Genomic DNA, 25,548 nt, shown 5'->3' with positions numbered 1-25,548 from the left:
TATTAAGGAACTTATTTAAGAAAAACATCAAAACTATGGACAATAAAATGGCAATAAATACATATCTATAAACAATTAAATCTTTAAAAAAACAAGCAAACAAAAATAGAGGCAGAATCATGGATACAGAGAGAGTTTTGATGGTTGCCAGATGGGAGGGAATTGTGGGAGAATGGGTGAAGAGGTGAGGAGATCATAAGTACAAATAGGTATTTATAAAATAGCCATGGGGACATAAAGTACAGTATAGGAAATGGAGTACCCAAAGAACCTATACATGTGACCCATCAACATGAACAATGGTGTGGGGATTGCCTGAGGAAGTGGGGGTTCCTGGGTGGTGGGGGGAAATATTGGCACTACTGGTATACTGTATTTCTTGTCAAGATGGAGGCGTACGTAAACACTCCTAGCCTCCAAACACAACTATATCAAAATGTACAGATATACTACAAAAGAAATATCACCCAGAATTGTCAGAAAATCATGCTCTGTGGAAATCTGACCACCAAGGATTAAAGAAGCCACATTCATCCAGATGGATAGGAACAGTTGAGTTGAGAAGAGGCATGGAGAGCTGTGGAGGTGCAGAGTGTTGCACAGAGGCACAGAAATGGGAACCACATCCAGTGTGGTGGATAAAAAGTGGGAGGGCTACCTCAGGTTAAGGAATCCAGCCCCAGTCCAGAACATTCAGCCCAGAGTCCCAGCACCAGGAAGATAAATCCCCATAACTTCTAACTATAAAAACCAGTGGAGTTTGGTGCAGCAGAAGAAACTGTGCCGAGTTAAAGGGCTTGCAGTGAACTTAGGACTCATGCAGACCCACCCTCTCTGTGATTCAGCACCAGGGCAACAGCTGGAATGGCACCAGTGGCATATGGGGAGAAAGTTAAATTCAAGCTGGGAGACAGCTTTCTCCTCAGCAAAACTCCAGAGGCCAGGCATCAGCATTGTCCCCTTTATGAGCCCTTCCCCACACAGAGCAACAGAGTGGTGACACGGGTTGGCCTGCCCTGGCAATTACCTAAGGCTCCACACCATATAACTAAACAGGTGTGCTAAGACTGGGAGTCAAAGCAGCTTTACCTAATACATAGAAACAAACACAGGGAGGCTGCCCAAATGAGGAGACAAAGAAATATGGCCCAAGTGAAAGAACAGAACAAAACTCCAGAGAAATAACTAAAGAAATGAAGATAAGCAAACTATCAGATGCACAGTTCAAAACACTGTATTTCAGGATGCTCCAGGAATTCATTGGGTACTTCAATGCCATAAAAAAGACCCAGGCAGAAATGAAGGTTGCATTAAGTGAAATAAAGAAAAATCTACACGGAACCAACAACGGAGAGGATGAAGCCAAGAATCGTATCAATGATTCGGAACAAAATGAAGGAAAAAGTATTCAATCAAAACAGCACGAAGAAAAAGTTTTAAAGATGAGGATAGACTTAGGAACCTCTGGGACGTCTATAAATGTACCAACATCTGAATCATAAGGGTACCAGAAGGAGAAGAGGAAGAACAAAACATTGAAAACTTATTTGAAAAAATAATGAAAGAAATCTTCTCTAATTTGGTGAAGGAAGGAGACATACAAGTCCAGGAAGCAGAGAGAGTCCCAAACAAGATGGACTCAATGATGGCCACACCAAAACACATCATAATTAAAATGCCAAAGGTTAAAAGATAAAGAGAGACCCCTGGCAGGTGTGGCTCAGGGATTAAGTGCTGGCCTGCAAACCAAAAGGTCGCTGGTTCAATTCCCAGTCAGGGCACATGCTTGGGTTGTAGGCCAGGTCCCCCATTGGGGGTATGCAAGAGGCAACCAATCAATGTATCTCTCACACATCAATGTTTCCCTCATCATCCTCCTCCCCCCTTCCCCTCCCTCTAAAAAGATAAATAAATACAAATAAAATAAAATAAACAGAAAAGATAGAGAATCTTAAAAGCAGCAAGAGAAAAGCAGACAATTACCTACAAAGGAGTTCCCATAAGACTGTCAGCTGACTTCTCCAAAGAAACTCTGCAGGCTAGAAAGGACTGGCAAGAAATATTCAAAGTGATGAAAAGCAAGAACATACAATGTAGATTACTCTACCCAGCAAAGATATCATTTAAAATTGGAGGACAAACACAATGCTTCCCAGACAAGGTAAAACTAAAGAAGTTCATTATCACCAAGCCATTGGTATATGAAATGCTAAGGGGAATTATATCAGAAAAAGAAGATCAAAACAACGAACACTTAAGTGACAATAAATTCACAACTATCAAGAACTGAATCTGAGACTTCTGGCCAAGATGGAGGCGTAGGTGGAAATACTGTACCTTCTCGTACAACCAAATTTAAGGACAACAAAAATTTAGAAACAAAAACACAACCCGAAGAGACAGAAAATTGATCTGTACCAAAATCTGACAACAAACCATTCATCTAGACTGGTAAGAGCCGTGGAGTCGGTGGCCAGCAGAGAGGGGTCCCAGCAGGAAGAGGTGGTGGTTAGCAGAACTGGGTGTAGGGAGGAAATGAGGTGTGCAAGGTGGTTGGCTGACTGAGGACACACATTCGAGCACAGATAAACCAGGCAAAAAAAGGGCAGTGAGACAGACTGAGCAACCCAGGGCCCCAGCGATGGAAAATAAAGCTTAAAAGCACCCATTGGAAAAACTTTCGGGGGTTGAGGTGCCAGGAGAGGATCCCAGCCTGATAGAAGAGTTTGTTGGAGAGACCCACAGGGTCCCTGAATGTATACAAGCCCACCCACCTGGGAACCAGCATCAGAAGGGCCCAATTTGCTTGTGGGAAGTGGCAGAGGGGACCAAAATCTGAGAGAGAGCAGAGTAAGCGCCATTGCTCCCTCTCTGACCCTGCCCCCATATACAGCATCACAATCCAGTGACTGGGTTGCCCCACCCTGGTGAACACCTAAGGCTCCGTCCCTCACTACATATCAGGCATGACCAGACCAAAACATTAGGGTTCAAATGGAACAGATCAAAGCTCCGGAGTCAATACTTGTAAGTGACCAAGAGATAGCCAACCTATCAGATGCACAGTTCAAAACACTAGTGATCAGTATGCTCACAGAACTGATTGATTTTGGTCACAAATTAGATGAAAAAATGAAGGCTACACTAAATGAAACAAAGGAAAATGCACAGGGAGCCAATAGTGATGGAAAGAAAACTGGGACTCAAATCAATGGAGTGGACCAGAAGAAAGAAAGAAGCAACCAAACAGGAAAAAATAAAGAAACAAGAATACAAAAAAAAAAAAAAATGGAGGGACCTCCTCAAAAGATGGAGGCTTAGGAGCCTCCAGGACATCTTTAAATGTTCCAACATCCAAATTATAGGGGTACCAGAAGGGGAAGAGAAACAGCAACAAGTGGAAAACTTACTTGAACAAATAATGAAGGAGAACTTCCCCAATCTGGCAAAGGCAATAGACATTCAGGAAATCCAGGAAGCCCAGAGAGTCCCAAAGAAGTTGGACCCAAGAAGGAACACACCAAGGCACATTATAATTACATTAGCCAAGATAAAAATGAAGGAGATAATTCTAGAAGCAGCAAGAGATAGGGGACAGTCACCTACAAAGGAGTTCTCATAAGACTATCAGTTGATTTCTCAAAAGAGACCTTACAGGCATGAAGGGGCTGGAAAGAAATATTCCCAGTCATGAAATCCAAATACCTACATCCAAGATTGCTTTATCTAGCAAGGCTTTCATTTAAAATGGAAGGGCAGATAACGTGCTTCTCAGATAAGATCAAATTCAAGGAGTTCATCATCACTAAGCCCTTATTATATGAAATGTTAAAGGGACTTATCTAAGGAAAAGAAGATAAAAAAGATGGACAGTGAAAGGACAGCAAACTCACAGTTATTAACAACCACACCTAAAACAAAAGCAAACTAAGTGGACAGCTAGATCAGGAGCAGAGATCACATAGAGGGTTACCAACAGGGAAGTGGGAGGAGGAGAAGGGGGGAGAAGGTACAGAGAATAAGTAGCATAGATGGTGGGGAGAAAATAGACAGGGCAAGGGCAAGTGTGGGAAATGTAGAAGCTAAAGAGCTCATGACACATGGACATGAACCAAAGGGGGAATGTGGGGGTAGGGGGTGTGCAGAGTGGAGGGGAATGAAGGGGGAAAATGGGACAATTGTAATGGCATAATCAATTATATATATAAAATTGAATCCAAATAACAAACTAAGCAAACAAGCAGAACAAGAACAGAATCATAGATATGGAGATAATTTGGAGAGATATAGGTGGGAGAAGGGAGGGGAAGAGTGGGCTAAATGTGCAGGGAATAAGAAGCACAAATTGGTAGGTACAAAACAGGGGAATGTTAAGAACAGTATAGGTAAAGGAGTAGCCAAAGAACTCATATGAACGACCCATGGACATGAATTAAAGGTGAGATTGCTGGAGGGAAGCAGCATACTAGGCAGAGGGGGGCAAAGGGGGAAAAAGGGGACAACTGCAATAGCGCATAAAATATATGGTATTTTATATTTTAATATATCAATAAAATATCATTTAAATAGCTAAATAAAATATGTTTCAAAAAGCTGCCGGAAATGCACTTCAAAAGGATGGAATAACCAGTACAAGGGCCCTGAAGTCAAAACAAACTGCGTATGGGTAGCAGCAGGGAGCAAGGGGACCCAGGGTGATGACTGCAACTGAAGAGGAAGCAGGTACAGATAGAAAAGGGCCTCAAAAGGAATATGTGAATATTGTTGGTTATTGTTCTGTGTGTGATGGGAAACCACTGGAGCTGTTGGTAGGAAATTAATATTACCCAGTTTACAATTTCTGTTTTTTTTTTAATTTAATTGCGTATCTGATCACTTTGTGAACTTGCTTAATAGTTGTAATTGTTTGTTGATTGTTTTGTTATCTGCAGATGGCGACAGCTTGGTCTCAGGCTTTCAATCTCTAAACTCTAATTTATTTTGTCATAAGCTGTTGCCCAGAGTTCTCAAACTTTGTTGTCAATGGGCAATTTTTTCTTTGTTCTTTAAATTTAAGGGAACAAGTCTATGTTTCTGCATTAAGTATCATGCTTGCTCTTGGGTTTTGTTTTATAATTTTTATCAAGTAAGGAAGTTCTTTCTCATTCTCAGTTTTCTGAAGTGTTTTTCCCCAGTCACAAATAGGTATTGAATTTTATCAATGGCCTTTTCTGTATATCTACTGATTTACACATGATTTTTGTCCTTGAATCTATGAATGTGTTTTATTACATTGATAGATTTTATTTTATGGAATCATTCTGCTTTCTGGGAATAAATCAATGGGTTACCCCCTTATTTTTTAAAGAAGTTTTGCATAATCACAAATACAATTGGCATGTAATTTCGTTTTCCAGTTCTGAAAACTCATCTGGTTTTGGAATTAAGGTCATTCTAGCCTCATAAAATGAATCTTGCTCTTTTTGAATTTTTTTGTTTTTTGGAACAACTTGTGTGAGAGTATCTGTACATAAAATGATGTGATTATCATTATAATAATTAACTATAAAAAGAAAGGCTTTGTGTTTTAAGATGCTTCTTCAGTGATCATTCAAGACAAATGCAGAAAACCAGTTAGGATGCCATTGCAAAATATGGGGGTACTAAGAAAAATAAAATGCAGTAAGTGTGATATTCAGAGGTTCCTGAAGGATCTCATTTGAAAGGATTTTTAGAGACCAAACTGGGTTGAACTAAGTGCATGATTGATTAGCCATGTCTGCCAAGAATATAGGAGTACAAGGACAAGGAGGCTATGCAATTGCTCTCCCTGAGGATGTGGGGTAGGACCTTGAGGAAGAGGAACTCAAGGATGATGGGTGCAGAGAAATAGTGCTTGGGGCAAGATGGGTGCAGAGATGAGGGCTTGGGAGGGATGATCTCAGCAGGATGATGGGGGAGGGGATTGACAAGGACATGGAGGTGGAGGCAGCAAGGAGAGGTGCCTTGCTACCTGGATTCTGTTCTTAAATGTAGTATTGAAAAATAAACTTTAGAGCCCTGGCCAGGTATCTCAGTTGGTTAGAGTATCACCCTGATATGCCAAGGTTGTGGGTTCAATCCCTAGTCAGGGCACATACAAAGAATCAACCAATGAATGCATGGATGAATGGAACAACCATCAATGTCTCTCTCTCTTGCTCCCTCTCTTCAATCAATTTTAAATTTTTAAAAAATAAGTACATAAATAAATAAACTTGAGAGATTTCCTGATAAAATATAGAGAGTTTGCTTTCCTTGAAGAATTGGATGGGACCTCCACATATACTGAATTAGAGCTAGGTGGAGGCTGCTTGCCCTGCACAGTACATGAGGCTCATGTAAGCCCAAATCCCCACAAAGTTCACTTTGTCCTGGTCCCTGAGTCCTTTTGTGTGATTTTGACATCTCTGGGATGGTGGATGGACGTTGGCATGGTAGGTAGGTGTCTTCCCTTGTTCCAACACTCCGGACTTAATAATAAGCACTGTGTTGAGATGGATTCTTAAGCAAAGTTCACGGAGGGTGGAGATTCTAGGACACAGGAATGGAACCTGGGGTCAAGGGTCACTCGGGGAGCTGTAGGGGCAGGGAATGGGCAAAGGTGTTGCCTGGAGAAAGGGGCAGGGACAGTCCTAAGCCTCACTGCCTCTCAGTTGTCCAGTTAGATGGTGAGAAATCTGCTGTGCAGATGAAGCTCTTCTTAGCACGGCTGGGCCACAGCTCTGCCACACAGCTCCTGCTGGTCTTCAGTGCCAAATCAACCAGTGAATGGACATGTGGTGATACCCCTACACTCCCATGTCCCGAGTGTCAGTTCCAAGAGCCAAGGCTCTCTTGTTCAGACGCCTCTCTCCCTCATGACCCACTCCCACTGCCTGATGACCCCCCTGACACCTGTGACCCCTCTTGACCTCTCAATTAACCTCTTATCTCCAATGAGTATTCCCAGTCTCCTGGTGCCTCCCACGCTCAGTGATCCTCTCAAAGACCTCACTGTGTCCCCGAGCTATCCCTCCCATACTGATATCCACCTTCCATGTGACTCCTTTCATCCGTCAGTCCTGTCCTCATTGTTCTGCTATAGCTGCTGCTTCAACAGCAGCACACCTGTGCACAGAGATACCTTCTTAGGCTGCAGCTTGGTGGTACAGCACCTGGTAAAGGCAGGAGATGACCTGCACTTGCATGACCAGCAGCGTTGCACTCCTCAGGACTAGAGAGCAGGGTGGTATGGCCAAGCAGAGCCAGGAGGTAAGCAGTGGACCAAATGAAGAGGGAGCATCAGGGCCAGCACCCCTACCCTACCTCACCCCACATACCCCTCATTCAGGTGCTAGAGCTGCTACAAATCTGTTGTGCCCATATATCTATACTAGCGTACAGTGGTGAGGTGGCACTCACTGCATTCCTGGGCTAATTGCAGGCTGGCTCTGGACACAGATTATGTGGTTGTCTGTCTTTGCTGTGACTAATGCAGGTGGACAAGTAACTGTTCACACTGAGAAGCCCACACACCCACCACTCCCAGTTACCCTAGACTTACCCTCAGACTGACCTTTAATTTATCCCAGGGCACCAAGGCCAAAGCAGATCAGGAGACCTCTCCAAATCTTAGCCTTAGGGTTTGGCCAGGTAAGTGGGAGAGGTTGGGAGGACCACCCCTAACCTCTTCATGCCTCATAGTCTCATTCTCTTCTCCAGCTGAACAGCCTGTGGCCACCAGGGGTGGTAACAGGTATACACCTCTTGGACACCAAGCAGCTGCCTCCAGCCTAGGGTGAGCCTGACTGTACCTACAAGAGCAGCTCCTACACACTCATGGCCAAGTGAGAGGTAGCCCCTCCAACACCCATCTGGCTGTCCAGCAGAGAGCTCTGGGGAGAGTCCAGATCTCCAACTCCCCTTGCAAGGAAAACCCCTTTGCCTCTGATGTATACTCTCTCCCCTCCCCATCTCCAGCTACCTATAGAGGGGCCATCCAGTCACTGGGTAGCAACCAAAGGCCACTGGAACCCAGCCTGATGTGCTGATCTTCAGCACTACAGGTGTGCCACCCCTAGCCTCCTCCCCATGCCAATTTGGTCCCACAGACCAATATCCTACCTGCCCTCCCAACTCAAATGTTTGTAAACAAAGACTGGGAAGTGTGACAGTGGCTATGATATGGTATCTTTACCTTTGGACTGGCACCTCACATAGATAGAGCCCTCCAACTGAAGTGACCACCCCCACCACCACTGGATAGTGGGTACGCAGACCTGTGTGCTTGTCTCATAGGTTGCAAAGAGGTGGCTGTACCATTAATGGTAAAGACCAGGTGCTGGCTCTCTGACAGCCAGGCTTTGTGATCTGGGGTCTCAGTTTCTCTCCTGTCCGGTAGCTGGTATAGATCAGCAGCCCCTGGCACATGGTGATCTCTGCTGAGGGGCAGCCTCCACCCTATGCAGGTTTGGGCCTCTTTGTGAGTAGCCTGCTTTCCTCCCACCTAGCACCCTGCACCACCCCAACCTGATGCTGATGATGGCACTGAGCCTCTTGGCAAACCTGCTGGTGCTACAGCTTCTCTTCAAGTTGGTGTGGTTGGGCTCCCTGAATGTGGCTCTGCAGCCCTGGAACCAAGCAAGGGGCAGTCCTGCACTATGCCAAGCTTGCTCCCTGGCCGCCTGCTGTGGCAGGTACTGGGGGCCCTGCAGTTTCTGCAGACCCACTGGCGTGTTCATGGCAGTCTCAGATCACATGCTGTGCAGTTGGTGTGACCAGTCCTGGCCAAGGTGACTACCTGTCTCACCTGCATGCCCAGCATCCCTGTCTAGCAGCCAATAGCTTACCAAGCCCCTTGGTCTCCACAGGACTCAGTAGGGCTCCCCCTGAGAAGGCCCCGGCCCAGGCCTCCCTCCCAAACTGTACCCAGGGCTGCCACTTGAGTTCATCTGCGGTGATATGCATGTTGCTACCTAAGACATCTACAGCTTCTGCATCCTGACCCAGCAGGTCTTCACTGGCCAGTGAGTGACCCTACGCCCTGCCTTTTTGAGGCACCCTCCCCCTTTGGATCCACTAATCATGCTTCCTCATGGGAGAACTGTTCTGGCCTGAAGTAAAGGCTAAACTGAAGGCAGGAGAAAGCCTGGCCCTGGAACCCCTGGTGCCAGGCCTCTGACAGGCCTTGATTCAGGCTGGGCCAGGCTGAGAGCCTACTGACTGCTGGAGTAGCCTGTAGAATACCTGATACCTGCTGCGGGAGTCCAGGTACAGGACAGGCTGGCAGTAGTGGGTGGTTGCCATGGAATCTTAGGCAGGATCTGTGTCCCCCACATCCAGCCTCCTTTCCATAGGACTCAGCTCCTGCAGTGAACTCCCCAATGGATTGGACCATACTGGGCCCTGCATCCCAGGGTTCCCCACCAGGTAAGAGGGCAAGAGGTGGTAGCAGGTGCTGGGCACAGTTCAGCTACAACCCCCTAATTCCAACCAACTGGTTAGTACCCCCAGAGACACTATACTACGAGTTGGCTCCTGGATTCAAGACTACACCCAGGCCTGTGCCCCTCTGTGATGTCTCAAAACCCGTCCTCATCCCAGGTAAGAGTAAGGACAGGGATGTGGAGGACCAAGGGAGTTATGGGGCACCTGGGTCACGCAGGCCACCCAGGCCAGCTCTCTGCCATCACTCTCTGCAGGCCCTGACTATTCCTGAGGTCACAGGGGGATCACAGCAGAGTCCAGAGGGGCCTAGCCTGGGACTCAGGCAGCAGCCCCAGTCCCAGCCCTGACTTTTGCCCATGCTACAGCCCAACCAGGGTCAGCCTGTACCACTGCCTGGACCCCAGCTCAACAGTGTGGATGCCTCTAGAATCCTGTGTGACCATTCAGTCCCTAACTTGTGACACCTCCCCCCAGCTGTCACCAACCCCAATGTCTCTGCCGCTCCTCTGAACAGGGACCCCCAATTCTCCCCTCACTGACCTATGACCCCTGACCAATATTCCTTTGCCCAGAGCCCTGTCCTACACTCCATCTTTCAGGGTCCAGCTTCCCTGCTGGACAGCCAGGGTTCTGAGGAACAGCTTGAGAGGAAGTTCTCAGCCAAAATCCTAGTACTGTAGGGGCTGTGGCAGCACAGGGCTGCCCTGCTGGACCCCCACCTTGCCTGTTGACCCACAGGAAGGTTTCCCATGCCCTGGAGATTGCTGGCAGGGAAGGGCACTAGGGCCAGTGAAGCAGAAAACCCTGAGCCCATGCCTTCCCCTACCCTCTGCTCCAGGCCTGTTCTGAGCTTCATGGCCCCCAGGTGGCGGCGCCAGCTATGCCCCACCCCCACCCCCACCCCCACAGGTGGGTAGTCCTGAAGTGATCAGAGGAGGTCCCTTCTCCAGCGTGCAGAAGTGAGAAATTGGCCCTGGCAAGAGTGCTTCTGGGCCCCTTCCTTATACCTGGGGTAACCCTCAGGCCATGCCTGCCCTGCTACTCCCCAGGATGGATCTGCTGGAAGAGATCACAGCAGAGCTGCAAGGTGGATGCCAACTCGGAGACAGGCCAGGCCTTGACCCTGCTCCTGGCACAGATTCTTAGGACATCAATGGCCTCTTCTCTGCTGATGTCACTCTTCAGAGGCTCCAAGAGGGACTCCCCACTCAGCACCTGCTGAAGTGATAAAATGACAAAGCAACTGATTGCCTCTTTGTTCATGAGTCTAGCCCCAGTATGACATTAGCAGACATATTTTTACCACTTTTATTCATTTATGTTGTCAGATGGTTTAATGGGATATGTGGGGAGATGGGCAGGGGCTGTCCCCCACCCCTAATGCACAGGTTAGGACATGCTAGGGGCTCCCAGAGGGAGAGGGAGGACAATGTGTCAGCCTGGCCCAAGATTTGTGTTAGAGCCCCCATGATGGAGGATGGACAGGGAGTAGGTGTGCCCTTTAGCCCAGGGCAGGGAAGCCATAACAGGTAGGGACCCACCTCAGAAGCAAGTTACAAAGTTAGAAACCTGGGGCAGAGATTAGGAGCTTAAGAAAATACAAAACAAGGGATTGGGTTGGGTCAAGATCAAGGAGAGAGAAGAGAGAAAGGTCTCTGCTCTGGCTCAGCAGTAGCTTTGGGTCTGGCCCTCAGTGTGGAGGGACCAACTGGAAGTGGGGAAAGGGGGTGGGGGACCGGCCCCCTCCCTCCCCTGGCCCCCATTCCTGTACAAGGACCCTCGGTGGTGCTCACCCCCCCTACCATAGACTGGTGGGGCTGCCCTGTAGAGCAGGAGAGGCTCAGGAGGGCCCCAGGGCCCAGGCACCCTGTGAGGGGTAGGGGGGCCCCAAGAGGCCCTCTGTTTTGGGGGAAGGCGGGGGGCTGTGGGGCAAGGATCTGAACGGCTTCGAGTATGGGCAGGAGGGGAAGAGGAGCTGGAAGAGGTGGATGAGGGACCCCTGGACCCCAGAGCTAGGTTGACATAGAGGGGCTCAGGCCGAGTGGGGCACCGGGCAGAGTGCTGAGGGGCTGAATAGCCCAGGTTATGGGGAAAGCAGGAGGGGCGTGGTGGGTAGCTGAGAAGGAAGTCAGGAGACCTGTGGAGTGGTGGTGATTGACCAAGCATGCCATAGGAGACATTGAGCCTATCTGGGGGCATAGAGCGAAAAGGACTCCAGGACTGGGTGGGACCAGAGTAGGAGGAGCCCTCACCGGCCTCAATCTCATAGTACAGGTTCTCTCCCCTGTCAAGTGGTGCAGGGGGACCTAGGGAGCTCCTCCATACTGGGGCCGGGGAGGTGGGCTGGAAGGAGGTGGAGGCCAGAGGATACAAGCCTGGTTTGGGGACCCCAAGAAAGGGTGGCAGGTACTCCCGGGGAGCTGAGAAGCAGACAGGGGTTCTCACAGAAGAAAGAACCTGTGAGGAGACAGGACACAGGAACTAGGCTGATGTCTCTGGCATATCCCTGCAGCCCGCCCCCCATCCTGAGCTGGGCACTGACCTGGGCAGGGCCTCTGCATCCCTTCCTTGAGATCCCCATGGGCCGCGGGCTCCTCACCAGGCTTCCAACACTTTGCTGCCTTGGTAAGGAGGGTGGGGTTCCTGGAGCCCAGGCACCAGGGTGGGCTAGTGGGTGGGAGGGTGGCCCACTCCCTGAGGCCTCCAGAGGCTCACCACCCACCTCCAGGGACAGTGGACGGCAGAAAGGGGCATGGGGAGCAGATAGGGCACTCCCATGCTCCTTTTGGTTCTGTCTCTGGGCCACCTGCTGAGCCCGCTCAGCCAGGGCCAGGGCCATGAGGCGTGCTGGGTTCTTGGGAGGTGGAGGTGGGGCCCCACCAGGGCGCAGGAGGGATAGAGGTGAGGGCAGCAGTGGTAAATCCATGCCAGACCCTGCACAGGGAGGAATGGGAAGGGGCATCAGCCAGGTCTTGAGCGCAGCCTCGGGGTCTGTGAGGGTATAAATGGGCTGAGTAGGACTCACCATGATGTCCTTGGGCTTCCAGGGGACCAGGTAGTGCCAGCTTGCTGCATATCTCCTGTTGGCAGGTATCACTCAGCTGGGCTTTGGCTCCATGAGGCAGCAGGGAGATGAGATGGGGGTGCAGGCCTGGGTTGGGGCTGAGTGCTGGTGTTGGGGTGACTGAGGCAGGTGTTCCCCCAGCCTCCAGCAGCTCCAGGACAGCAGGTGGCACTGATACAGCCAAGGGTTCTGAGATGTCCAGGGCAGTGGGTGAGGCAGAGCTGGTGGGCCCACGGGGTGAGAAGGCCTGGGGGGTTGCCCTGGGTGGGAAGGCAGAAGCAGGGGCTGGGGGAGCTGGGCTGGCAGGAGGTGCAGGGTCCCCTGGAATAGGACTGCTGCAGCGAAAGGTAAGGGGATCAAAGTCGAGCCCCCGGAGCCCCTCCAGGCAGCGGGGTGGGCTGAAGTCCAGATCATCACCATCATCTAGCCAGGCTGAGTTTCGGTGGGAGGGGGAACCGGAGAGTGCCCCCAGCCCAGCTGCTGAGGACTCAGAGGACTCGGAGGACTCGGAGGACTCGGCAGACTCAGAGGAGGAGGACGAGGACAGGCTCTCACAGGAGCCAGCAGGTGCAGGGCCCACAGGGAAAGCATCACTGCTGGAGTGGGGTCGCCGTAACCTGTGCAGCCTCTGGAGGCCTGAGAGGGTGGTAGGTGGGAGTAAGTTAGGGGTCAGTGCTCAGAACTTTACATATCCATACATCAGTGAGAACAGGGCACACAACCAGGAGTCTGGGGAAATAATATGCAGAGGCACTTCCCTGGAGAGGGCCACAATGGCTGTGAATCCAGGAAGAGCTAGTTGTTCAGATTCATGGTGACAAAGGAAGTGAATGGTAAGTCCCTGAGGAGAACCATTCCAGACCCAAAGGCCAGAATGAAGTCTGACAACCCCACAGGCTGTGAATATGACCAATAGGATCTCAAACAAGCTGCTGGGAATAGGCTGGAGCGACCACTTTTGGAAAACAGTCGGGCCTTTTCTTGTTCTGTTGAACATGAGTATGCCCTAGAGTATGCACCTCCACTTCTGGGTACACATAAAGCCCTCTCAGGGATGCAGGCATAGCAGGGAGTGCTCGTAAGAGCCCCCCAATCCATCGGGAGTCGGAAGGACAAGCAACCCTGGATGGGGCATCCACATGGATATCCACTGAAGATCAGCAGAGAGAAGTGAGCCTGAGCTACACCTGATAACACGATGGTAGTCTGTGATGCAGTTGTGAACGACCACATACAGCACGATACCCTCTTTCTTGTACTACCTTTAACTGAAGTTTTACAATGACTAAAATTGCACAATATGTTTATGTATACCCCTGTACATGATAAAAACCTTAAAAGAGGATGATGACCATCGAATCTAGAGGATGCCTCTGGTGAGGCCAGCAGGTAGGAGAGGGGAGGAGCCTCTCCTTGGAGGGGAGGGTTGTAAGACTCTTTTAGTTCTGGCCAGTGGGTATGTGGACATTCATTACATTATGTAAATTTTTTCAAAAGAAATGAATAAGAATGTGAAAGGACCCCATATGGACCAATGATCACAGTGTGGCATGAGCCAAGAGTGATGCTTTATCCAACTTATTATACCTGATGTCCAAATTAAAAAGTAATAAAATCCCAAGACACCCAAATTTGAAGTACAGCATATGAAGGCCAACTCAGAGGCCCAGCTCTTTCCAGCCCAACCCTGGCACAGGCCAGGCCACCTTGAGCTCACCAGCCCCGCTGGCCTGTGATGATAGCGACTCCTCACTCTTGGCAGATCTCAGTGTGACTGTGTCAGGTCGGCTACCTACAAAGAGAGAGGTAGAAGGGTCACAGGGGCACTCCAGAGTGCCTCCCCCATCACTATGCCAACTGCTCGACCTCTGACCTGAAGGCTGTGGTGGGGCACGCATGCCCCCCAGCCAGGGAAGAGGCTTCTTTCTGGGGATGCTGGGGCCCCGGCCCAGTGCAAAGAAGGTCTTCCAGCTGCTACCCGCTGGCTTCCGCTGTTTCTCACCTCTCTCTTCTTTCCTCCTGGGGTTTGGGTGAGACACCGGAGGCAGTGTGAGGAACTGAGGCCTCCAGGCTAGACCCTTCTCTCCTCAGCATCCCACTCACTTTTCTGCAGGTGAGGCTGAGGCCTTGGGAGATGTGGATTCAGTGGGTGTCCCCAGTCGGCCCTGGGTACGAGCCTGAGCTTCCTCCAGAGTCAGCAGGCGAGTGGAGGAGCCACCGCCCGCAAGGGACTTGGGCCTGGGGAGGAGGCAGCGGCCTGGGGAGTTGGGAAAGTGGGCAGCTATCAGCCCAGGGGCCTTCCAGGGACACAGCAAAGCCAAGCGCTACAGCCCAAGCCCCAGCCCCAAAGCGTGCCCCCCACCCTTGGGCTGGCAAGGCAGGGAACCACAGAGTATCAGGCAGGAATGGGTGGGCAGCAGGCAGGTGAGCAGGAATGAGGCAGAACCAGCTGATGAGGCAGCTCCCAGCAGCCAGTGAGGGCAGTGGCTCTGGCTTCAGTTACCTCAGGCCAGAGGGCCCTCCGATGTGCTGAATCCTGATTGGGCTGGGGTCCGGGGCAGGGTGGGGAGTCTGGGTGGGGCCTGGGCATGGTCAAGTCTGGGGACCTCCCACCTCCTCCCAGGTAGACCCCTGGCCCCAAACGCCCCCAGGAGCTACAAGGGGTGAAGGAAGAACGATGTCCGGGCCAAGAAGTGGGGATCCTGAGCGTAGGAGCTGAAATGAGAAGGGTGGGGAGGGGTGGGAGAGGCCGGGGCGGGGTCCTCAAGGAGCCAGGAGGGAGGTCCAGCTCCAGTGGGTAGAAACAGGGCTAGTAGCCCACCTGCCCTCCCACATTGCAGCCGTGACAATGAGGAGGCAGTAGCCAGGACAGCAGGAGATGGGACAAGCATACCTGCAGTATCAAGGCCAGCAGAGGTGAAGGTGTCACTGAACAAGACATCCACGTGGGTGAGTAGGAATTCCACCACCACCGACTGCACCCGCACCTCCCGGAAGGCTGCTGCCCCACCCAGCCCCACTGACTCCAGCTCCATGGACCTGAATGGGAAGAGAGGGAGACCAGGTGCCTTGAGTCACAGCTGGGGGAGGTTCTGGCTAGGTTAGGTAGCCGATGGAAGCAGTAACTGTCATTCAACACCTCTGACTCCATCCAACTAATCACATCTATAACCGGGTTCTCAACCTTTCCCCAAATATGCTCCCTCGCCACCTTCCCCATCTCAGTCAATGCAGACCTTTAAGTAGTTCAGGCCAGACACCTTGCAACTATCTTTGACTCCTCTCTTTCCGTCACACCCACATCCAATTTGACCCAAAACCTTGTGGGCTCCACCTACAAAATCTATCCAGAATCTAAATTCTTCTTCACTGCTTTGCCCTGGCCCAGCCTCTATCCTCTTCCTCTGGAGCCTCACAGCTGCCTCCTCCCTGATCTCCTGCTCCCATCCCACCTCCACAGTGTTTCTCATTCACAGCTGGAGGAAGCTGTGAACACCTGAGTCATATCAGGGCCCTCTCTTGGCTGCAACTTACTCCTGGTAAAGTCCTCATACAACCCACAACCCATAAATCACTCCTCTTCTATCCGGTCCCCCACCACCTATCTGACACCTCATCATCTTTCCCCCTTCAACCCTTTATTCACTCACTCACTCACTCAGCTCCAGCACAGTGGCCTTCTTACTGTTCCTCCTGACTCAGACCCAGGACCTTTGCACTTACTGTTCCTTCTGCCTGGTTAGTTAGTCTCCAGATATCCACATGGCTCCCTCTCACCTTTTACAGATCTTGACTCAAATGTTACCTTCCTCAGTGGAGTCTTCCCCATCCACCTTATTTAAAATTGTAAACCTTTTCTGTATTCCAGGTCTGTCTTTGCTTCTTTTTCCCCATAGTTCTTATACCCACCATCTTATATACCACCTATTTTATTTAGGACAAATATTTATTTGCCTGTCTCAGTCACCATAAAATCCTTTGGCGCTTGCCCTGCTGCTGGCTATAGAAGACTTCTAACTGAAGCTTTCCCTGACACTCTAAACATTCCAAAATGCCATGATCCTGTGCACGCCCCTTCCCTGCTTTGTAACCTTTCTCCTTGCCACTCACTACCATCAGACCACACTGTGTATTTTCTTCATTGTCCATCTACCCCATGAAAATGTGAGCCCAGGAGCACAGGGTCTTGCTCACTATTCTGTTCCCAGTGTTGAGAACAGGGGCTGGCACACTGGAGATAATAAACAAATGTATGTTGAATGAAATGAACAAGAGAACAAAAGTTGGGTGAGTTCCTAGCATAGGTGTAGGGGGAGACTTGGGGCTCAGCCCATGGGAGGGAGCTGTGGATGACAGTTGTGTGAGCTGCAGCTTACCGTAGCAGATTGGGCGCCCAGACAATGGCCAGGTTGCGGGCATGCATGCTGGTGTTGGCACTGTGTTTTGCCATTCTGGCCAAGTGCCTCAGCAAGTATTCCAGAGTCCTGGGGGTGGGAGTGGAAGGGAATACCTCACCTGAGCATCAACTCCCTTGTGAGCCCACCCCAGCCCTTACCTACCCCTCCTGGTTTACCTGTAGTGTGGCGGGGGCAGCTGCTGGATGACATCATGGACACGCACCAGGCGTTCCTCCTCTCCAGGCACTGACATGGCCTCCTGAGATTGTGCACAGGCATGATGAGGGCTGGCCCCCATGCATCCCAGCACCCTCCAACCTCACCAGCTCCTTTACTCACGCTGAACTTCCCGTAGAGCTGATATGTGAGTAGGGGGTTGGGCAGCTCTCGGAAGTAGAGCTTGCAGAGGGAGGACACACTGTGGATATCCTGAAGGAAGGTGGGGCCAGACAGTTCAGGGATCCTCTCACTGTCAAACTCATGCCTGAGACAACCAGGTCAAAGATGGGAAAAACTCGTGTCAGAGTTGGCTCACCTGGCTGTACCCTGCCTCCCATTGTCCACAGATGGATGCAGCCCTCTTCCAGCCCTGGAAGTCCTCAAAGGCAGAGAATTACTTCATATGTAATAACCCTGTGTGCCAAAAACAGAGGTGCCCCATTTTACAGAGGAGCACCCTGAGACTCAAGTGGAAGGTGCCCCTGCCTGTAGCTACCCAAAGCTATCTGATTCCAGAGTGTGACCATGCTACTTCCACCAATTTGTTCTTCAAGAGGTCAATGGAAGGCCCTGGCTGGTGTAGCTCAGTGGCTTGAGCGCGAGCCTGTGAACCATACGATTGCGGTTCGAATCCCAGTCAGGGCACATGCCTGGGTTGCAGGCCAGTTCCCAGCAGGGGACACATGAGAGGCAACCATACATTGATATTTCTCTCCTTCCCTTCCCCTCTAAAGATAAATTAAAAAAAAAAAAAGAGGTCAATGGAAAATGTGGCAGAAATCCCAGCAGCCCTGCTCACAACCACTATCTAGTGGTGTCCCACTGCTTGAGGGTAAAAGCTCAATGCACGGGAACTCATACCACACCTCGCACACCCCCAGGCTCCACACTCTTCACTTCAAGGCATCCTGTTGGCCTCAACACTTGTGCCTCACTCCTTCCCACCTCTTAGACTGTCATGTGTGCTGTCTCTCCTCACTTCAGAACCCTCAGGGAGTGGGCCACCCTGGGCCAAACTCCTAACAGTTGTCAAAAAGGCCTCGCACACTCTGTCCCTAATTACTCTTCCTGTTACTTCCCCTTTGGACTGGCTGTTCTCTCCACCATGAATGTTTTTCCCATGATAACCACATTGCTTGCTCACTCCCTTCCATCCTACAGAAGGAGCTTATCCCCAAGAGGCCTTCTCAGCCCACCGTACTTAAAACTGTAATACCCCTCCCAGATTTATTATTATCCTCCTTATACTCAAATCTTTTGTTCTCCATAGCACTTGTCACCTACTAGGTGAATTTACTTGTCACCTACTAGGTGACAAGTAAATTCTCTCATTTCTTTGTTTGTCTCTGCCTCCAACGTGTGAGCCCCATAAGGGTGGGAGTCTCTGGTTGTCTCATTAACCACTGTATCCCCACTGTGGTCAGGTTGTCAGGGTTGGTTCTTGTTTGGTACTCAGTGAAATTGATCCCTCTACTTCCAACGCTCATTCTATTCTCACCTCTCAGGCCTTGGTGTGGGTGTCACTTCCTCAAAGAAGCCCACCCTGCCTCCAGCCCTGATTTAACCCCAATCTATGCCTTCCCAACTCCCAAGATATTCCCAACTTGGAACATGACACATGGCATAGACTTGGGATGATATTCAGTAAAAGTTTGTGGAGGAAAGGAATGGTTAGACAGCCCTCACCGTAGCCTCTGGATATTGGATGACACTCCTGAGAGCCGGTAGATACCGTCTACCACCCCATGGGCCTCAATAAACTCAGAGCAGCAGCGAAGAACCTGGGGCACTGGAAGAAAGCATTGGGGTCAGGGCTGGACAGCCCAAATTCTGAGTGGGAGCAGTAGCCTAGGCAGGTGGGCCTGGGACCTCACCATCTTGGCCCGAATTGCTGAGATGCTCCCCAAGGTCGCAGCCAAACACCCTCTGCCGAAGGATACCTCTCTGTCTCAGGCGCTGCCGAGAAGGGCGGGAGCGCATGAAGGTGCGCAGGAGGCCAGCCAGTTTCCCACGTGGCCGGGGTACAGCTGCAGGGGGAAAAGCAGGCCACACAGGATCAGTACAGTTATCAGTCTGATGGGAGGGGGGGCAGAAGCCCGACCTCTTATTTTCATTACCTGAGGTCAGAGAGGAGACACCCTGGGAAGCTGGGACACCACACAGGGGACCATCAGCATCTGTGGGGTGAACCATAGGTGGAAAGGATAGATGACAGAACAAGAATGAAGGAAGGCCTCCCGACTTTGCCCCTGGCAATTACCCCCGGCACTTACCCCCCTTGAGTCCTGGACAGGGCCGCTCTGTGAATAGCTCCACACACTCACTGGGGAAGAAACCAACCTGAAGAGGTATCAAGGTCAGTGCCTGGGCCACCATAGCTGCCACAGGGCTCTAGCCCCACCTGTCTACTCCAATCCAGGCTCACCTGGAAGCCTCGCTTTCCCCGCCACCAGCTCCGATCTTCTGTGGGTGGCATGTCGATCACGGAGACAATGTCTCCCACCTGGGAGTGGGCAGATGAGAGAGTCAGAAGCAGCTAGGAGGTGGGGAGAACAGCTGGAGTCTGCCCCTTCCCCACAGCCTCACCTCAAAGGACAGCTCATCTGGTGCCTGGGCTGTGTACCGTTTTACCACATGGGCAGCAGCCACCGCAGGAATATTGAGTGAGGCCTCCTCACTGAGGAGGAGTCGCCTGCCATGGTTGTCCAGCTGACATGGAGGATGGATGTGACAGGGAGAGCCCAGAAGGCAATAAATAATGAATAATAAATAATAAGAAAAGGTTCTTCCATGCCCAGTGCAGGCCACCACTTGTTTCCCATCTAGTCACTCAGAGCTATTGGTGAAACCCAAATTCATGCCCCTTTCATAACAAGGCCCCTTCCTTCCCCTCACATGTCCCAGGGCTCCCTGGCCCTGAAGTCCTCCTGATACACTTGTGCACTCTCACCCTCCGTAGCAGACACTGCACATCTGCTATCTTGAAAGCTGCTGGTTTTACATGGATACAGAGTGTTTTGAGGGTTACCAGATAGGAGGGGGCATGGGGGAATGGGAGAAGAGGTGAGGGGATTAAGAAGTACAAATAGGTAGTTACAGAATAGCCATGGAGATGTAAAAAATACAGTATAGGAAATGGAGAAGCCAGAGAACTTATATGTATGATCCGTGGACATGAACGATGGTGGGGGGATTGCCTGAGGGAGTGGCAAATGCTGGGTGGAAGGGGACAGAGAGGGTAAAATGAGAACAACTGTAATAGCATAATCAGAAAATATAATTTTTTAAATGAGATTCAAAATCAAATAAATAAATAAATGAAAATTAAAAATTGCCCTAGCAAGTGTGGATCTGCAGACTGAGTATCAGCCTGAGAACCAAAGGGTCACCAGTTTGATTCCCAGTCAGGGCACATGCCTGGGTTGTAGGCCAGGCCCCCAGTAGGGGGTGCACGAAAGGCAACCACACACTGATTTTCTCTCTTTCTCCTTCCCTTCCCCTTTCTTTAAAAATAAACAAACAGCCAAAGAACATATATATATACAACAAATGGACATGAACTAAAGAGGGGGAATGCGGGTAGGATGGGGTATGTAGGGCAGAGGGAATAAAAGGAGGAAGATGGGACAACTGTGATGCTAAAACACACATACACACACAAGTGGGCACTTGTTCTCTCTCACAGGCATTAACCCAAACAGACCCTAAAATGCCAGTGCCTCCTCCTGTCTGGCTCATTTCCTTCCTGTGCCCATACATACTCCCAGGCTGGTTCTTGGTCCTCTGACATCCCTCACTCACTCCCAACTCCAAGCCCTGCTGCCCAGGCCCACCTCCATCCAGGTGAGCACAGGCCCACAATTGAGGTTACTGTCCACCAGTCCTGACAGGGTCTCCAAGTATTGCAGCAGCAGTGGCACCAGCATCTGTGATTAGATGGTCAGGGTGAGCTCTTACGAGGAGAACCCCAGTAGAGCCCACTGCCCTTCTGCACTGCCTTTGCTTGCCTCTAGGCAGGGCAGAACTTTAATCTCAATGCATGGGTGCCACTCCACTGTTAAGTACCAAAATATTATCGTATCAGTTTGCACACAGGCTGTGTCAAGCTCCTTTGTACTTCCATTGGTCTGGTCATATTGACCCCCCCATGGAGCACCCCAGAACTCCCCATAATCTTAAAACAAAAGGGAGCCTCCAGAACCTTGCTGCAGTCCTAGGGGCCACTCCATTCTGATTGGTGGGACTCAAACCATACTCATGTTTAAGTATTTATCAATCCCCCCTACCTTAATGGTTTCATACATCCATGATGAGGACACACCATGGTTGAGGCAGGGATGGGATAACAAGCGGCTTACCTGGGAAGCCCTGGCACCCTCTGGAGGTGGGGGAAGCTCTGGAAGACAGGAAAATCTCCGGTCAAATATGCACCGGTGGAGGTGGGCATCCAGGGAGCGGAAGTCATCATAACTGCGGAGAACTGGCCAGGAACGGCCCTGTGGGAGCAGGAGGGACAAAAAGGAGAAGTGGTTCTACCTCACTGAGCTGCGGACCATGGCAACCAGTCCATCGGGCTACATGAAAAGCAGGGGTGGACTTACCTGACAAGTCACTTGCACCCCAAACACTAGCTCATTCTCCGCAGAGAAGCTAGAGCCTTCACGCTCTGGAGACAGCAGGAGCTGTAGAGGGAAAGAAAGGCCCAGGTGAAGTCCTCACATCTGTTCCAGGCCTAACCTCTCCAGGTGGCACTATCTAGGGATGAGGCTATGTTCCCTAAGGGCAGAGCCTGGTGATGCCTCAATCAGAATACAGAGTCTTAGCACAGAGTGGACACCTAACAAAAAGTTGTTGCTGAATAAATAAAGAAAAAAATGCATGAATGGTAAGCAGCTCTCCCCTTCTGTCCTGCAGCTCCCATCACTGACTGCTCAGATGCGTGGAGCAGCCAGTCCCAGGGACCAGTCTTAGGGGTAGGGTAGCTGACATTGCTTCAGGGTTGGATGGGATTCATCTTCTCACCTGGGGGCAAATCCTCATACCTGAATGTGGCCAAAGTCAACATTCTCATAGTGGAAATGGGCACAGTCAGCCAGCCGAGGGAAGGGACCTCGAGGAGCTGAGAGCCTGGGGGACAGGTGACACATCACTAGTGGCTCCTGCACTTGGCCCCCTTGTAAGCTGAGCCACTCCCTTACTTCTCACCTCTTCCCAGGCTTCCCCTTCACACTGGGCGCCCCAGTTGGAGGTAGGGCCTGCACTGAGCCCTCCCCTGAGCCATCCAGGCTGTCAGTGCTGCGAGCCTGTGGAGCAGAAAAAAGAATCAGAGGACCCCAGAGATGGGAGCAGAGAGACAACAGGAGTATTGTTATCTTCCAGTCTGGGCCTAGAGACTAAATCACTCTTTATAGTGGAGTAGCAGAGTAGGTCAAGGGGAGGTGAAGGCCAGGCTAAGGATAGGCCTTCATCTTCCTGTGTGGTCTGGGGTTGGGTGGGGGAAAGAGCAGGGGCCAGAGGTGAGGCAGGGAGAGAGCATGCTGGTACCATGCCTCTGGGTTTAAACTCCTCTTGTAGGCCCTTGACAGTACAGTCATCTTCCACTTGTGCCTCTCCACACCTCTCAATGATGTCTGTACAATCACAGCTTCCATTTTCTCAGTCTTCCTGCTCTCAGCCTCTCCTTTCCTGCCAGCATCTTTTTTTTTTTTTTTCCTTTATCAATGTATGGTTGCTTCTGGTGCATCACCTGCTGGGAACTGGCCTGCAACCCAGGCATGTGCCCTGACTGGGAATTGAACAGCGATCTTTTGGTTCGCAGGCCCGTGCTCAATCCACTGAGCTACACCAGCTAGGGCTTCCTGCCAGCATCTTCACAGCAAGCAACAATGTATCTTTCACACAACACAATCCTACCTGTCTCTCCACAGATCACAGACCTTCAGTGGATCCCTGTTGTCTCGAAGATAATTCCCTGATCTGTTTGCCTCTCCACCCTCATCTCTCCCTATTGCCTCCATTCTTAGAGTTCTCAAATTTCTGAGTCTAACAAAAGCACCATTTTCTCATTTCCTTCTAGGCCTTTGGAAAAGGCGTTCCCTCTGCATGTAACACTCTTCCCTATTCTTTCACTAGGTTCACCCTTCTTCATCAACTCTCATGTTTCCTCCTCTCTAAAGTTCTCCCTGATCCTTCAGGTTGTATCAGTCACCTCTTCTGGACTCCTCCATCCTGAGGTTCCCCCATCCCAGGCTTGATGACTCTGCCTGGGATGGCAGAGTTTCCCCCATCATAGCCCTGAGCACTCTGAGATGTCACTGTCTGGTGACGAGTCCAACTTCCCCACTGGACTGTGACCTCCCCAGGATCAGGGCCTGGGGCTGAGCCCTCAGCTCCCCAGCATTGTCCAGCACAGAGCTAGGCACAGAATTGGTACTCCTCACAAGTAGGGTTGTGTCTGGCTCCTTGCTGGGTCCCAATGCCAAGTGTCAACCCAGTTGCCAGTGGGGGTGGGTAAAATCTGATGAATAAATTAACCAGATACCAGATGTGGACTCCCCAAACTGGGCTCTAGCTTCTCCCTCCTTCACATCCCTGCAACCCCAAGTTCTCCTTCATCTCCCCCTCAGGTCTGTTCCCCTCCAACCCATGAAACTCCCAAAGGCAGGATGGGACCTAACTCTCTTTGTGCTTGGAGCATGGGCTTGCAGAGGTCTCAGTGAATGTTTATTATGTGATTGAATGAAGAAATAAGATGGATGAATAAGCAGAGCAGCGTGGTGGGAGAAGGAGATGGAGGGGAGGGAGGATGAAGACAAGATGGAGAGGAACTAAGGACCAGTGCTGCCTTGGGGTTGGGGTGGAGTAAGGAGGCCAGGAAGAGCTGGAAAGCTGAAGTAAAGATTCTAGCTGGTGGGAGAAGAGAATTGGTTGAGAGAGAATGGGATGGGGTGAAAATAATAAGAGAAGAAAAGGGTTAGGCTGAGGTGGAGCTGAGTGGGGGTGGGGCTAGAGAAAGAGGCTAGTGGTAGCAGGAGGAGGAGGCTAGGCTGGGAAGGGATGGAGGCTGGGATAAAATGAAGAAGATAGCTCTGGGATGGGGGGTTTGGCGGGGTCCCAGGGAGCTTCAGCAGGTACCTGCCGGGACCATTTGGGGGATGCCGGGTCCTTCCCAGGACCAGTCCCTCCCAAGTCCAAGCCTTCAGCCACAGACCTCCATCCGGGGTGTGGAAGGAGATGCACGCTGAGAGGGCGGGGCAGAGTAAGGGCTTGGGACCAAGACCAGGCTGGGGGACAAGAGGACCCGTGTCTTGGGGTGAAGGGCAGTGCAGGCCTCGGGCTCTGACGCGGCCGGGGGCGGGGTGCGCGCGGTGGGGCCGTGCATGGACAGACTGCCACGCGGACCGACTGACGGCCGCATAGGCCCCCTCACCACCATGGTCGCGTGGCCTCCTCAGGTGCTGGCCGCGCTAGATGGCCTCGATCGTCGTTGTCCTCGTCGCGGATGCTGCCGCCATGGCGACACAAAGGGGTGGGCGCGAGCAGCGCGCTGGCAGCTGTAGGCTCCGCCCCTAACCGCTGCCTGTGGTTGAGGTGCTCGCCCCACGGGGGCGGGGACAGTAGGGACGACAGGCAGCCCCTCATTGGCTCCACCCTGCCTGAGGCGTCCAGCCCACAGAGCGGCTTTTTATTGGCTTTGGCTTGAGTCCCTCCCCAGCTGGGTCTTGCCCAGATAAGCTTGACAGCGCCAGGACCACGCCCATGACTACTTTCATTGGCTTTCATGCCCGATACACACACATTAATTCTTTTTATTTATATCTAGAGAAAAGGGAAAGGAGAAAGAGAAATATCGAAGTGAAGATACACTGACCAGTTGCCTATCGCACGCGCCGACTGGGAACCTAGCCCATAACCCAGGCATGTGCCCTGACTGGGAATCAAACGTAGACCTTTGGCTCAATCCACTGAGCCATACCAGCCAGGGCTCAACTTTTTTTCTAACACTTTTAATGCAAAGTAATGGACCCTACCCTTACTTCACTCAGTGACCTCTCCTCTGACACTCATAATTGTATACTCCCATAGGCTCAGGGCTTTTCTCCATCTCCAAGCAGCTTTTCAAAGTCTCAATCCTCTAAACCTCTCACCTTGTGAGTCCTCACCCCAGCCCTTTCCACAGAATACTGAGGACATTAGCCCATGGATAATTTCTATTGGCTCAGATGCCTCTCCTGGAACATAACCCTAGGCACTGTGTGACTTAGCTCTACCCACTGGATATTTTCCTTGCCTTCCCTACTGCTTATTACAGGCCAGCTTCCAGCCTTATCTCTTTTCCTAGAAATAAGTTTAGCCTGCAATGCCACAACACAGCCATGCCCCCCATAAAGCCAATCCCAATCATTCTCCCCACCACTGACT

The 25,548-nt window shown here is 51.0% G+C and overlaps 1 protein-coding gene across 1 annotated transcript; it reads right to left on the bottom strand.

Moving 5' to 3' along the window:
• Window positions 1-10,741: 10,741 nt before the first annotated feature.
• Window positions 10,742-24,659, bottom strand: ARHGAP33 (Rho GTPase activating protein 33). Its single transcript, XM_037138466.2, has 22 exons — window positions 24,557-24,659; window positions 22,333-22,430; window positions 22,170-22,254; window positions 21,729-21,809; window positions 21,486-21,623; window positions 20,961-21,053; window positions 19,714-19,836; window positions 19,553-19,630; window positions 19,401-19,467; window positions 19,245-19,304; window positions 19,002-19,154; window positions 18,814-18,916; window positions 17,248-17,392; window positions 17,085-17,167; window positions 16,888-16,995; window positions 15,405-15,550; window positions 14,615-14,768; window positions 14,385-14,530; window positions 14,229-14,303; window positions 12,473-13,147; window positions 11,990-12,381; window positions 10,742-11,904 (listed from the first exon to the last, which is right to left on the bottom strand). The coding sequence occupies exons 1-22, from the start codon at window positions 24,560-24,562 to the stop codon at window positions 11,113-11,115; spliced, it is 3,801 nt and encodes a 1,266-aa protein (XP_036994361.2). The 5' UTR covers window positions 24,563-24,659; the 3' UTR covers window positions 10,742-11,112.
• Between the last annotated feature and the right edge of the window lie 889 nt (window positions 24,660-25,548).

This window comes from Artibeus jamaicensis, unplaced genomic scaffold (assembly GCF_021234435.1).
Source record: "Artibeus jamaicensis isolate MK-2021 breed Jamaican fruit bat unplaced genomic scaffold, CSHL_Jam_final contig_470, whole genome shotgun sequence".
In the NCBI taxonomy this organism is placed as follows: Eukaryota; Metazoa; Chordata; class Mammalia; order Chiroptera; family Phyllostomidae; genus Artibeus; species Artibeus jamaicensis.
Note: the sequence above shows the minus strand (reverse complement) of the source record. Positions and strands in the feature narration are given on the sequence as shown.